The 15,182-nt window shown below is 43.1% G+C and overlaps 1 protein-coding gene across 1 annotated transcript in view; it reads left to right on the top strand.

Moving 5' to 3' along the window:
- Positions 1 to 7,309, top strand: part of capn5a (calpain 5a) — a 28,150-nt gene extending 20,841 nt beyond the window's left edge. The window contains exons 7-13 of the mRNA XM_066685119.1: positions 58 to 135; positions 382 to 577; positions 1,614 to 1,736; positions 2,399 to 2,595; positions 2,715 to 2,836; positions 2,935 to 3,071; positions 5,104 to 7,309. Of these exons, the coding sequence (XP_066541216.1) occupies positions 58 to 135; positions 382 to 577; positions 1,614 to 1,736; positions 2,399 to 2,595; positions 2,715 to 2,836; positions 2,935 to 3,071; positions 5,104 to 5,286 (1,036 nt within the window). The 3' untranslated portion in view covers positions 5,287 to 7,309. The remainder of the gene's footprint in view (positions 1 to 57; positions 136 to 381; positions 578 to 1,613; positions 1,737 to 2,398; positions 2,596 to 2,714; positions 2,837 to 2,934; positions 3,072 to 5,103) is intronic.
- The last annotated feature ends 7,873 nt before the right edge of the window (positions 7,310 to 15,182 follow it).

Below are 15,182 nucleotides of genomic sequence, written 5' to 3'. Positions count from 1 at the left end.
ATCTGCTCACTGTTTCTTAGTAAAAACAAGCCTCTTCTTTTTTTCCCTCATGTCCAGTTCTGAGGAGTGGCAGAGGGTCAGTAAAAGTGAGAGGGAGAAGCTGGGTGTCACTGTGGAAGACGATGGAGAATTTTGGTAAAAGTCCATTTTACAAAACAATTATAAGAATTTCGCATAGACAGTTATTCAGACCACCTGAATATCTAAGCAAAGTTATTAATTATGTACTTTTTGCTAATTTTAGAGTAATTATATAGTATCCATTTTTCTAAATATTTATGAGTGTGTTAAGTTTAGATTTAGGTTTAGATTAAACTTTAGTTTAGAACTGTATCCCCTACTCTTCTATCTTCTCATTCTCTCTCTTGTTCTCTTTCCCAGGATGAACTTTGAGGACTTTACTAAAAACTTCACTGACCTGATTTTGTGTCGACTCATTAACACCTCTCACCTGAGCATCCATAAAACCTGGGAGGAGTCCGTGAAATTTGGCTCCTGGAGTCGCAATGATGACCCTTTAAGGAACCGCTCTGGAGGCTGCAGCAACAACAAAACCACGTATGTCCAGAACCCACAGGTCAGTGAGAGGTGTAGAGCTGTGCCAATATAATAATTAAATTGTTGTTAAATTAAGGTTTTATTAATGTAATATGGTTTGAAGCCCTATCTGTGTAGATATTCATATAAACACACAGCTGATATGGTACACCTATTTTCAACTGATGTTTTGTTGATTTTTTTTTTTATTAACTTTTAAATGTCAAAAATAAAACATGTCATCTGTGCACACACACTACTTTTTTTTTTTTTTTAATGAATGTTACAGTTTAGTTGCTGAATGCTGAGGGGAAAACTATGCCACAAATTTTGCAAGTAATTTGTTTGATTTAGACAAATAAACAAAACCTGTAATTTGACAAAGGGTGTCCAAACCTTTGCACACAGCTGCCTACCCATTGTTTATTAGAGTCTGTATGCAAAATGTATGTCCACTCTGTGGCCATTTTGCCTACCTCCCCGAGTCCCTGTTTCCAGTCACATATGTTCAGGCTCTTTGCTTTGTTTGCAAAGGAAGAGGACTGTGAAAATAAAGCACATTTAACATTTTGAAATCACAGAAAATGAATCATCAGTCATTAGTATCATTAAGTTCAGATAAAGCACAAAAAAATCACTTTAATAGCGAGCTGATTGGCTCATTTTTTAAAGAATTATGAGCAGGGCCTTTCTGGGGAACAGATGTTATTTTAAGAGTTATGAGATTTCCCCATATAAACTTCAGATTAATTATTTACTGCAGTGCGTGAATGTGTAAGTGTGTTGCCCTGTGAAGGACTGGCGCCCCATACAGGGTGTGTTCGTGCCTTGCGCCCAATGATTCCAGGTAGACTCTGGACCCACCGCGACCCTGAACTGGATAAGGGTTACAGACAATGAATGAATGGTTATACGGCAACAGCAGCATACGGATAGTAAATATTATAAAGGCTTCTTGTATAAATTTGAGAGTTTGCACTGATCTACTTAAAATAATGATTAACACTATGGTTTATGTAACAGTGAGTGTTGTTGGGATGTTTGTGTTGATATGCTTCTTACTGCTTTTTTTCCAGTATATGTTTGATGTGAAAAAGTCTGAGGATGAGGTGTTGATCTGTCTGCAGCAGAAGGACAGAAGAGCTCGGCCCAAAGAGGGAAAAGGAGAAAATCTGGCTATTGGCTTTGACATCCAGAGGGTACACACTGGTCCACACACACTCAGACACCGACAGATGAACCCACACACTCACGGATGAACACATAATGATGCACACATACAGACACACAATGGCTGATGGTAGAGTGAAAAGAGAAGCGATTTTTACAAAAGAATTATAAGAATTTCGCATAGACAGTTATTCAGACTCTTAGCTATGGCACTTTAAAATGTGATGTGATGTTTCTGCCCCTTGACTGGAGTCCACCTGTGGTAAAATCAGATGATTGGGCATGATTTAAAAGGACACACTTTCTATATAAGTTCTCACACAGCTAAAATTGCGTATCAGAGTAAAAACCAAGCCTGGAGGAGAAAAGAACTGCCTGTAGAGCTCAGAGACCGGATTGTATGAGGCATAGATCTGGAGCAGGCTACAAAAGAGTCTCAGCTGCACTGAAATTTCCCAAGAGGACCGTAGCTTCCATAATTGTAAATGGAAAAAGCTTGGAACAACCAGGACTCTTTCTAGAACTGGCTGCCCCACAAAAAGAGCTTGAGTGCATCCGCAGGGAAGAAAGGCAGAGAATCTACAAATCTAATTCGACAGCGATGAGACGGATTTGTGTATTTTCTGCAGAGATTAAATATAAATGGATGGCTAGCTAGAGATAGATTTTATCTGTGTATCTTGTCCACTAGGTGGAGCTGAACAGGCTGTATCGCATGCACATGAGTCAGGAGAAGGTGTGCAGCTCCGTCTACATTAATTCACGCAGTGTGTTTGTGCGGAAGGACCTGAAAGAAGGCCGCTATGTCATCATCCCCACCACTTTCGGCCCTGGTCTGGAGGGGGAGTTCCTGCTAAGGATCTTCACAGACGTGCCTTCTGACTTCAAGTAATTAATACACACACTGAAATTTAGTAAATACATATACAAGTTGGCACCATTATCTATGGACTTGGCACGTATGGCCAATGGTGTCCTAACGTGTGGGTTTCATGTGTCTGCTTAAGAGAGCTGACTGTGGACGAGCCCCCACAGACCTGCTGGACAGGGCTGTTTGGTTATCCTCAGCTGGTCACTCAGGTTCATGTGATGAAGGCAGTGGGACTGCAGGGGCAGGACTCAAATGGATGTAGGTGTTTTCTTCTCTGCTCTACTATGTCTCTCTCGCCTTTTTTTTTTTCCCCCAGAAATTCTAGTATGTGTGATTGACCATCTCTCTGTCCACAGCTTCTGACCCATACGTTATCATCAGTTGTGAAGGAGAGAAGGTTCAATCTCCAGCTCATAAAGACAATCTGAGTCCTGATTTCGATGTGAAGGCACTGTTCTACAGAAAGAAACCAAAGAAGGACATTCTTATTGAGGTACAGGGAAACATCTGCACATTCATTCATTCATTCATTATCTGTAACCCTTATCCAGTTCAGGATCGCGGTGGGTCCAGAGCCTACCTGGAATCATTGGGCGCAAGGCAGGAATACACCCTGGAGGGGGCGCCAGTCCTTCACAAGGCCACACACACATACATTCACACTCACACCTACGGACACTTGAGTCGCCAATCCACCTACCAACATGTGTTTTTGGACTGTTGAAGGAAACCGGAGCACCCGGAGGAAACCCACGCAGACACAGGGAGAACACACCACACTCCTCAGACAGTCACCCGGAGGAAACCCACGCAGACACAGGGAGAACACACCACACTCCTCAGACAGTCACCCGGAGGAAACCCACACAGACAGAGGGAGAACACACCACACTCTTCACAGACAGTCACCCGGAGGAAACCCACGCAGACACAGGGAGAACACACCACACTCCTCAGACAGTCACCTGGAGGAAACCCACTCAGACACAGGGAGAACACACCACACTCCTCACAGACAGTCACCCGGAGGAATCCCACGCAGACACAGGGAGAACACACCACACTCCTCACAGACAGTCACCCGGAGGAATCCCACGCAGACACAGGGAGAACACACCACACTCCTCAGACAGTGATTGTCTGCAGTTCATTCATTTCCATGTTATTTAAGTCAGGCAACTAACTTTTTTTGAAACCAAGCTTCTGTGTATTTTGACATATGTTTGGGATCATTGTTCTGTTGGAATGCGTCTTCCGCACAGAGGGTATGAAGATTTTTTTTTTTTTTTTTTTTTTTTTTTTTGATACTTGATGGAATCTATTTTGCTCAATGCCAGAGGAAGCAAAGCATCCCCACAGCCTCCACAGTGCTTCACTGTAGACAGGGTGTTCTTTTCTCCAGACATACCACTCATCCGAAGAGCTGAGAGAACAGAACCACTTAATATCTGTGGCGTATTTGAATAGTTTTAAGCATGTTATAGTTGGGTTTGTTTTTTTTTTTGCAAGGAAAATTCAAACATTTAGTGTGCACCACTCTGTGCAAACTGAAACCTCTGTGCCTGCTGCTTCAAGGATATGGTGGCTGCCGGTGATAGATTTCCTGCTAGATAGATAGATACTGCTGGTCCTCCCAGCCAAGCAAGCTATTCTCCACAACATCAGCATCAAGCTAGAGTCCCTATCAGTGGCTCCCACCAAGGCTGTAAGAAACCTAGTTGTCATGGTTGATGACCAGCTGACCTTCGCAGATCACGTTACCGCTGTAGCTCGATCGTGCCGCTTCTCCCTATTCAACATAAGGAAGATTAGGCCATACCTAACTCAACATGGAACACAGCTCCTTGTTCAGACATTAGTAATCTCCCGTCTTGACCATTGCAACGCCCTCCTGACAGGTCTTCCTGCCTGTGCTGTGAGACCGCTACAGATGATCCAGAATGTGGCAGCACGCCTGGTCTTCAACCAACCAAAAAGAGCACATGTCACGCCCCTATTAGTTGAGCTACATTGGCTACCCTTAGCTGCTCGCATCAAATTTAAATCACTAATGATGGCCTTCAGAGTATTCACTGGCTCTGCTCCCATCTCCCTCAATAGACTCTTAAAACCATACGTTAGCGCCCGCACTCTCCGTTCCTCAAAGGAGCGCCAACGAACACGGCCAACCCCCCGTACAGGTCAGTCAAAGCTATTCTCATGTCTGGTACCACGCTGGTGGAACGAGCTTCCCAGCACCATCAGAGCAACAGGAACCCTCTCCTCATACAAGAAATCATTGAAAACCCAGCTCTTCTGAGAGTATATCTTGCATTGAAAGTCTTTCTTTAATGCACTTATTACTTCCTGCATATTGCACTCAATGTAAAGTAATTTGTATAAATTGTGCTGTAGTTTCAATGTTAGATCCTCTTTTGTAAGTCGCTTTGGATAAAAGCTTCTGCTTCTGTTTTTATCTTATTGCCCCACCCCCTTATTTGTTTTCTCATATATCTCTTTCCCTTATTGCCCTTTTCTCTGGACAGATCTATAATAAGAATGTACTGAACGACTCATTCATGGGGCAGGTCACTCTAAGTGGGGAGGTGACTGACCAGCCGCAGCAGCACACCGTCCACTTACGGGGCAAAGGCAGCCAGCAGAGCAACGATCTCCCAGGCATGATCAGTGTGATCATCATCACCAGAAACGTCCTCACCGGCATCTGAGAACACCTTGTATCTGTGATAAGGTGGAGCATTCGCTTTTTTTCCAACATGAACGTTTTCTGGAAGCTCTAGAAGAAGAAAGACCTTAACAGAGTTTATCACTCAAAACATGTTCCCAATAACAAATGAAAGATAATCGTCAACAACTCCCTTTCATGCAGTGAGAGTTTCTGATTCATATCTTATAGGATATTCATAGATACTGGTGACGTGAGCCAGTTTTACTTGCCCATAAATGTGTGTTATGATGTTGCCATTTTAGCTCTTTCTTTCAGACTTCGTTGCTATGTTTATTTTTTTTGCGATTTCACTTGATTTAAAGTGTTGCTCTTTCACACAAGAGGAGTTCCTCTCTAATTGCAATTGCCATAGTCTTTCATCAACCAATGAGCCATGAACCTTTCCAAAGCCATGGTCTAAGACAGCCATTAAGAGCTGTACGGTGTTTAAGCTTGTTTACACAATATGATTAGTACTCAGGAAGTAAAGGTAGGCCTACTGAAACCCTCAGTATTTCAGGGCATGTTCCTGTGCAGTGGCCTCCAGTGCTACATTCTGTTGCATATGAGACCTGTTGGTATAAACCGACTAATTCAGAAGTGCCTGTTTTAAGTCCACACATTTTTCAGAATTTGTTTTATAGTTGAAGTGTGTTGGTGTGGAAATGGTTGGTTGTTGAGACACATCAGTGTCAGTTTCTGTATACAGGGGATGATTGAAATCCCATCTGAAACCACCGGGCTGCCTTCACGTTTTCTGTGTGTTCAGCTGTAGTCTTAACGATGGTAAAATTAAGTTTTCTTATCTCCCTACTGCCCTGAATGTAGCACACGGCCCTGAATGACTCTTAATACATTGCTAAAGCAGTGTCTCCTGCTTTTGTTGGAGTTCATAATCATTAATGTCATCTTTTTAGAGGCTTGTTATTTTCTAGAATGAAAAATGTAATCGCACCAAACCTTTTTCAGTGACTTTGTTTACGACTTTTCCACTTAGTTATACGAAAAAATATAGGAATTAGAGAAGTGTCCAGGTTAAAAATAAATATAATTATTGTTTACATGGAATATAATGTGCCAATGTACAAGGAGGTACTGATATAATGCAATGACCAAGGATGACCACTTGGTGGTGGTGTTTAATCATAAGAACTGTTGGGGGAGGTTTTACTCTAATGAAGTTTAGTGTTTACTCTTTTGCCTTAAAGTGAAATATCTTTTAGATCTAGAGTTTTCTCTCTCAGCGTTACGTATGTTTTCTTACGTTAAAAATAAGTTTTTAATTATATTTTTATGCACCTGTTTTTTCTGTAAACTTCTGCAATCTTATAAATGACACACATTTCATTAGTGACATGAGGTAATCTGTTTACAGTTCTGTAGTAAATAAATAACCAAGCATTTATAGAACTTTTAAATTTATATTTGAAATGATTACTTTACCTGTGTTAATTGTATTTTATTGTAATTGTCCAAATCCACATTTTTGAAGTGTATACCATTGCCTTATTTATTTTCTATTTTGTTTGTTTATCTTGTTTACACTGTATCTTGGGTACGCTCTCGTTTCCTCTCATTTACTCGCACTTTCATGTTTTTCTCTCTTAAATTGACCCTTTCTTGGTTATTCTCGTGTTTTTGTTTACATTCATACACTTTTTACCCCAGTTTGAAACTATGAATGCTTATTTTTATTTACTTTTATTTTCAGGACGCTAAATTTGTTTAATACATGCATCAGCAGTTTCAGGTTCAGGCTACGGGAGTGAAATCTGATCTAAAGTGAACTGGAAATATGTTTACATTGCATTAAAATATCTGACATTTTATGATATGTAAAAAAATATATATATACTTTTGCTGATTCTGGAGTTTTTCCAAGTGTCATTTTGGCCCTTTTTTTTTTTTTTTTTTTGTATCAGACACATCCACCTGGACTGAGGATTGTTTAATCATTATTTTCATCCATTCCACTCTATATCCAGGATTCGTTGGTCTTGGCCCGCATTAAAGAATAAAATACAAAACACAAAAGATTATCCTTGGCTGCATCTGTAGTGTATCTGTTTACTCACCTCCAACAGTAGCGCTGTTTTCAAAGTTTTCTGGTGTGAAGACAAGGAAAACACACTTCTAATGCTGTATCTTGAAGCTGAGATGAAAATGCAACTGGTTGTGTGTGAAATTTGAGGATGTGCTTTGAGTGATTTTTTTTTTTTTGCTTCTGATCATTTTCCTTAACTAGAAAACATACTGGGCGACACGGTGGCGCAGCAGGTAGTGTCGCAGTCACAGCTCCAGGGGCCTGGAGGTTGTGGGTTTGATTCTCGCTCCGGGTGACTGTCTGTGAGGAGTGTGGTGTGTTCTCCCTGTGTCTGCGTGGGTTTCCTCCGGGTGACTGTCTGTGAAGAGTGTGGTGTGTTCTCCCCGTATCCGTGTGGGTTTCCTCCCACAGTCACAGGTGGATTGGCGACTCAAAAGTGTCCGTGCGAGTATGTGTTGCCCTGTGAAGGACTGGCGCCCCCTCCAGGGTGTATTCCCGCCTTGTGCCCAATGATTCCAGGTAGGCTCTGGACCCACCGCGACCCTGAACTGGATAAGGGTTACAGATAATGAATGAATAGAAAACTTACTAATTACAGTAAATGATTGAAACGAGGACACAAAGCTAAACTCTGAAGTACGGTAGCTATGATGCTATCGATCTACAGATACTTTTTAAAATATAGAAGCGCTGATTAGTTTGTGAATGTGTAATCACCAAAGCAGGAGTTACGCTAATGCTAACCCGGCAGTATTACTGACACCACAGGAATTCCCAGTGGATGCTGGGGATCGCATGCTGAGAAAATGGATTTAAGAAAACATGAAAAGCATATTAAATCACTTTCTCAGTGCGATGCATCCGCAAAATGAAATTAAAAATAACTTTAAGCTGCTTGAGTGGTCTGTAGAAATTATTTTACTAATATGTCCGTAGTCTTTTATATAACACTGATTTAATCACAAACATAAGGCTTAAAACCAACTCTTAAATCGCCTACCTGAATATTAATCACATCGTTGGAATGTACTGCAAGGTGTGTGTGTGTGTGTGTTCTTTCAATCAGGCTTAACACTGCTGTAAAAGTCAGTGGTGTGTGAGTTAGTGAGCCAATTGAATGTTGCTTCTCACAGAATGGAAGACAAGACCTTTTCAGCAGCTGCACAGTCACACCACTAAAGGAAAGTCTGAATGTAGCACAAGCTTTTCTGTGTATATTGTACGAATGTTTATACGTTTTATATTAGCTTGCATTCGTTTCTCCCTTCCAAAGATCAGTCTTAACACCTGGGAGCCTTTCTGCTTCTCATGATTATAATTAACCCCAAGTACATTCAGTGATGTTGAGGTCTGGGCTCTGGGGCGGCTAGTCCTTTATTCTGAAAACACCTGCAGCTTCTTTGTTCATCTGTGGATTCATTCAGAGCTAATATAAGAGTGGAGCTCGATTTTGTTCTCTCCTCCAAAGATTACACACTTGTTTGGCTGTATACAATTATTCAGGAAAGAGGCACAAATGAAGTCCCAGGGCTGAATGAATGCTGTTCGGAAAGGATCGAATTAAACCAGAGACGACAACAACAAAGAGACTGGTGAAGGATCTGGAAGCATCAGGTACCAAATTGTCTACATCCACTACTAAGGGATTACTGCAACACCATCACCTGAAAGGCTGCGGCACATAAAAGAAGCCCCTCCTCCAAGACATGCATGAGAACACCAAACTGAAGGATGCAGATGATCACCATGAAAGTTGGCAGAAAGGCAGAAAGTTGAAACATTGTGACTGAATTACAGCAGCTCTGTCAGGAGCAATAGGCTACAATTGCTGAAGATTATTGTGAGAAGCTTCTGCAGGGCTACTGCAAACATCTAGTACAATTATGTAGAGGTTAAAAGGTCAAGCCACAAAATACCAACAAATTCTATGTAAAAAAAAATTATATATATACACCTACTCTCTCTCTCTCTGTGTGTGTGTGTGTGTGTGTGTGTGTGTATCTGTCAGCAGTGGACTGTAGGGGGTGGGGTGTTGCTCCCCCCCCTGGTGAGCCCCCCCCCCTCCCTCCTCTGAGAGGGATCAGGCAGTGAATGAGTGTGTGTATGTGAGACTGAATGTGGAGTCGTCTTTAATTCCTCCACAGAGGGAGAGCAGCCGGTGCCACAGCCAGCATCCACCTCCCAAAATGTAAATTATGGACAAATAAGAGAAGATATCCTTCAAACTTCAGCTCTGCTTCACTCCTGTGGATGTGGACCTGTCCCCGGCTCACCTGGACACAGCACATTCAGGACAGTGGGCTGGTGAGTGGCGTCCTACGGATTACAGCGCTTCCTCAGGCTTAAATCTGCTTAACACAGCAACCCTCCTCCACACACACTTCATCACAGACTTATGCAAGGACACAACTTTGGGTTGAACAAGACCTTCAGTGGTGTTGTTTTAACAGGAAGCCACAGAAAGTACTTGGTGTGAAGTAATTCAAATGTATGGAACAGTAGCAGTCACTGTTGATACGGTGTTAATGATCTGCTGTGGAAGGCACTGTGAATGATGATCGTGAGAAGGTTACTTCTGTAAATACTGGGGCAGTTCTGTCCGCACTCACACTGCGTGTTTGTTTTTTGAAGGTTGATATGAAATTATGAATGAACTAGAGTGACCTTATACTCTTGTCGTGTGTGTGTGTCACACACCGGCCATCGACAGAAACCCCGACCTTGTACTCCACGGTTTTCTCTCTAATTTCCCTGATCTAAATTTGTGAACTGAACTGAATGGTCGTGATGTAGACCAAAGCTATGAGAGCAGTTTAATTATTGATGCTCTGTTCTGGAGAGCTCACAGTGGTGGTGAATGGAACCAGACATCTGCCTCTAAAAGCTCCCATATTGAAATTTATCTGACGCCTTAGACATTGTTTTACAATTCTGCGCTTTTTCGTGAAGAGTTTGTTCCTCTTTGCTACAAAGGTTTTACACCTGTTTTTAAAAGGAGCAATATGCAATGTTTTTACAAAATATGATGTTTCAAAATAACTGTAACTTATAAATGCTCCACTGACCTGGAACAGGGAAAATAGAGCCCCTGAGCTCAGCACAATGTAACTTCTGGAGTAAGGTAAGAAAATGCCCCCATTCCTCTCCCTACCTGCTGATTACAGAACAGTGGTATAAAAATATATTACACACAAAAATAAATAAATAAATATATATTAAATAAATAAATCTTATCTAATCAATCTTTGTCTGTAACCCTTATCCAGTTCAGGGTTGTGGTGGGTCCAGAGCCTACCTGGAATCATTGGGCACAAGGCAGGAACACACCCTGGAGGGGGCGCCAGTCCTTCACAGGGTAACACACACACACACACACACACACACATTCACTCACACACTCACACCTACGGACCCTATTGAGTCGCCAGTCCACCAACCAACGTGGGTTTTTGGACTGTGGGAGGAAACCGGAGCACACCACACTCCTCACAGACAGTCACCCGGAGGAAACCAACGCAGACACAGAGAGAACACACCACACTCCTCACAGACAGTCACCCGGAGGAAACCCACGCAGACACAGGGAGAACACACCACACTCCTCACAGACAGTCACCCGGAGCGGGAATCGAACCCACAACCTCCAGGTCCCTGGAACTGTGTGACTGCGACACTACCTGCTGCGTAAACGTGCCACCAAATCTTATCTACTGTTCCTTTAAAACACTGTTGTGAGAGTCTGATGGCATTCATCCATGAGAGCTTTTGTTAGGTCAGGTACTGATTTTGGATGGTTAATTCTGGATCAAGAAAAAAAACCCAAAAAAATGAATCCATCAATTAGTTCCATCAATCTAGAGAACACAGTTCCACTGCTTCATGCTCCAAGCTCAATGCTGTGGGGCTTCATACCCCTTTAGCCTGCACTTGGCATCCAGGGCTCCAGAGTACCCCATTTCATTTAATGCTCTTGCATGGTGTTTGTACAAATTCAGTAGCTTTAAATTGACCACTTTTAACGGGTGTATACACAAACACATTATTACGTAAAAGTAAAAAATTTGCTTGATGCATTGCTCATTTCACACCCCATGATATCTATATCCGGGGTGGCACGGTGGCGCAGCAGGTAGTGTCGCAGTCACACACTGGAGGTTGTGGGTTCGATTCCCGCTCCGGGTGACTGTCTGTGAGGAGTGTGGTGTGTTCTCCCTGGGTCTGCGTGGGTTTCCTCCGGGTGACTGTCTGTGAGGAGTGTGGTGTGTTCTCCCAGGGTCTGCGTGGGTTTTCTCCGGGTGACTGTCTGTGAGGAGTGTGGTGTGTTCTCCCCTGTCTGCGTGAGTCTCCTCCGGGTGACTGTCTGTGAGGAGTGTGGTGTGTTCTCTCTGTGTCTGTGTGGGTTTTCTCCGGGTGACTGTCTGTGAGGAGTGTGGTGTGTTCTCTCTGTGTCTGCGTGGGTTTCCTCCGGGAGACTGTCTGTGAGGAGTGTGGTGTGTTCTCCCTGTGTCTGCGTGGGTTTTCTCCGGGTGACTGTCTGTGAGGAGTGTGGTGTGTTCTCCCTGTGTCTGCGTGGGTTTCCTCCGGGTGCTCCGGTTTCCTCCCACAGTCCAAAAACACACGTTGGGAGGTGGATTGGTGACTCAAAAGTGTCCGTAGATGTGAGTGAATGTGTGAGTGTGTGTATTGCCCTGTGAAGGACTGGCGCCCCCTCCAGGGTGTATTCCCGCCTTGCGCCCAATGAGTCCATGTAGGCTCTGGACCCACCGCGACCCTGAACTGGATAAGGTTTACAGATAATGAATGAATGAATAATATCTATATCCTTAGTTTCTGATTGTCTGCACTAATGTTCATGTTTATGCCAATGCGGTTACTTTTATCCCTTTAAACACCTGACTGAGTGAAAACTGATCAGTTTTTAGTGAGACACAAGAACAGATCTGCTGAATATGTCTGATGCAGGCTTAATTCTATACTGTCATCTCAAGGACACCCTGTAGCTGCTCAGCTTGTGGCTTTGGACACTTTCCTTATGTTTCAACACTTTGAGTTGATGAATACAGTTTAAAGCTTTAAAGGGCCAAATCAGAACAGAGCTAATTTACATAAATCGTTCTTAAATGCAAAGGGGACATGGGAAAAGGTTATAAAAACATGAAACAACTGGGGGTCCTTTTGAGTAAATCCTCTCAAACATCATTAATTAAAAAGAAAAATACACGACAAAGGTAGGATATGGGACAAAAGTTTGAGTTCAGCTGCTCATTGTAAAATTTATTTGGAATGAAGGGTAACAATAGATAGTTTTTCTCAGTTTGTTGCAGTAATAACCTCTCCCCATCTGGGATGGCTTTAAAAAAATGAGTACATTGTTGTGAGGACTTGATAGCATTCAACCACATAATCATTAACGAGGTCAGGTACTAATGCTGGCTGAGTAGTTCTGGATCACAAACACCAACTCATAACTATGAGATTAGACAGAGATCCCAGTCCAGATGCAACAGTGCTCCATCACTGCAGAGAACACAGTTCCCCTGCTCCACAGCCTACTGCTGAAGGACTTAATGCCCTACTGGCTGACAAACGGCACTGGGTACATGTGTGATTACTCCAGTGATACATTTTGTATTATGCTCTTCTTAAAAGAGATAAGATTATATAATTGCATGCAGGAAAAACACTGAACACTGCTAATGAACTCCATCCATCCATTATCTGTAAGCGCTTATCCAATTCAGGGTCACGGTGGGTCCGGAGCCTACCTGGAATCATTGGGCGCAAGGCGGGAATACACCCTGGAGGGGGCGCCAGTCCTTCACAGGGCAACACAGACACATTCACTCACACACACATTCACTCACACATTCACACCTACGGACACTTTTGAGTCGCCAATCAACCTACCAACGTGTGTTTTTGGACCGTGGGAGGAAACCGGAGCACCCGGAGGAAACCCACGCGGACACAGGGAGAACACACCACACTCCTCACAGACAGTCAGCTGGAGGGAACCCATGCAGAAACAAGGAGAAAACACCAAACTCCTCACAGACAGTCACCCGGAGGAAACCCACGCAGAAACAGGGAGAACACACCACACTCCTCACAGACAGTCACCCGGAGGAAACCCACGCAGAAACAGGGAGAACACACCACACTCCTCACAGACAGTAACCCGGAGGAAACCCACGCAGACACAGGGAGAACACACCACACTCCTCACAGACAGTCACCCAGAGGAAACCCACGCAGAAACAGGGAGAACACACCACACTCCTCACAGACAGTCACCCGGAGGAAACCCATGCAGACACAGTGAGAACACACCACACTCCTTTACAGTCACCCGGAGCGGGAATCCAACCCACAACCTTCAGGCCCCTGGAGCTGTGTGACTGCGACACTATCTGCTGCTCCACCATGCCGCCCCTGCTAATGAACTGTTAAATAATAACATGTTTTTTTTTTTTTTAAACAAAACAGCTCAGTCAGTAGTTAATAATTAGCACGGTTAAGTATTATCATTACCCTCTTCTCTGTAGAACATGCAAAACTGCCATGATCAGCTTTACAGGAGAGCAATAAAGGTCCAAAAGCTTGTAGACACTCTTTATAATTTGTGTCATCAGCTGCTTTAAGTTGTACCCATTGTAGACTCTGATATTGTGTTATACACACTCAAATTTTATAATATATTTAGAGTCCAAACTGTCTTCCCAACTTTTGAATGACAATGAATCTGTAAACATCATGTTCTTAATCTCGATTAGACTCTAAATCTGGCCGTTTGTTTTGACCAAGAAAAGTGGCCACAGCTCAGTGCTGCCTGCTGCAGGAGCCATTCAGCAGGAGTTCAACTCAGATTAAAGAGAGTGTGAGTTCTAACAGAAGCTCCCTGTTGTTCTTTTGTCTTTTGCGACATCACTCTTTAGGTAAATGTCCGCTCTCACTGGTCATGGATTGGAGCAGAGAGTCCCCATGCAAACTTAAATATAAGAGGCTCTTTATTTAGCTCTGTCCCCACCTCCTTGTTTCTAAAATTACTGAGATCCACAGTCCATGTATAAGCACTTTGTTGTTTTATAATTACAGACTTTATTTCCCCCTTTTCACACTATTCATAAATGGTCAGGACCCCCCACAGAGCAGGTATGGTTTGGTTGTGGATGATTCACCAGGGATGTGGTGGTAATGTGTGATGGGCTGGTACGAGTGGATTAGGCACAGCGTATGTACAAATGTTGGGTCCTAAATCATTCCTGAATGCCCTTTAGCTTCTACACTACTGAGTGACCTTCTGATAATGATGCAGTATTTTTTTTAAACCCCATGTAGTGTGTGAGTGTGGAGCTTGGCCTAGAGCACCTTTCACGTGTGTTTTTGGTTTGGACCAAACTAGGGTTAGGATGAGATCTGAAAGGACCCTTAAAATATCGACTAATATGGGTTCACAGGCCCTTTTTTTTTGCGGTGCACTGAGTATCCTGCTGTATAAATGTTCTCCTGTGTCTCACTCTGTTCTCTGACTGACTGCAGTCTTTATGTGCAGCTCTCCTCTGGTTTAATTAGACCCTGAAATATTGATGGGTGTGTGTGTGTGTGTGAGATGCTCCATTTAGCCTGCTCACCCTTCTGTGTCCACTCTACATTGAACTGGAACAGTATGTTTAAATTGCCTTCTGGTGATCTGAGTTTGTGGTGTATTTTCTGTAATAAAGGGTCAAAGTGATGCTCACTGTTGATTGAAGTATGCTTTCAAACCTTGTTATCCAAGGTTTTTTAGATGAATGTTGTGAGGTACATTTGGTGTCTCAGACACTGGGGGTCACTAGAGCCTGGTGTGAATGAAT

This window comes from Hoplias malabaricus, chromosome 11, assembly GCF_029633855.1.
Source record: "Hoplias malabaricus isolate fHopMal1 chromosome 11, fHopMal1.hap1, whole genome shotgun sequence".
Taxonomy (NCBI): Eukaryota; Metazoa; Chordata; class Actinopteri; order Characiformes; family Erythrinidae; genus Hoplias; species Hoplias malabaricus.
This window is presented reverse-complemented; position numbering and strand designations above follow the sequence as displayed.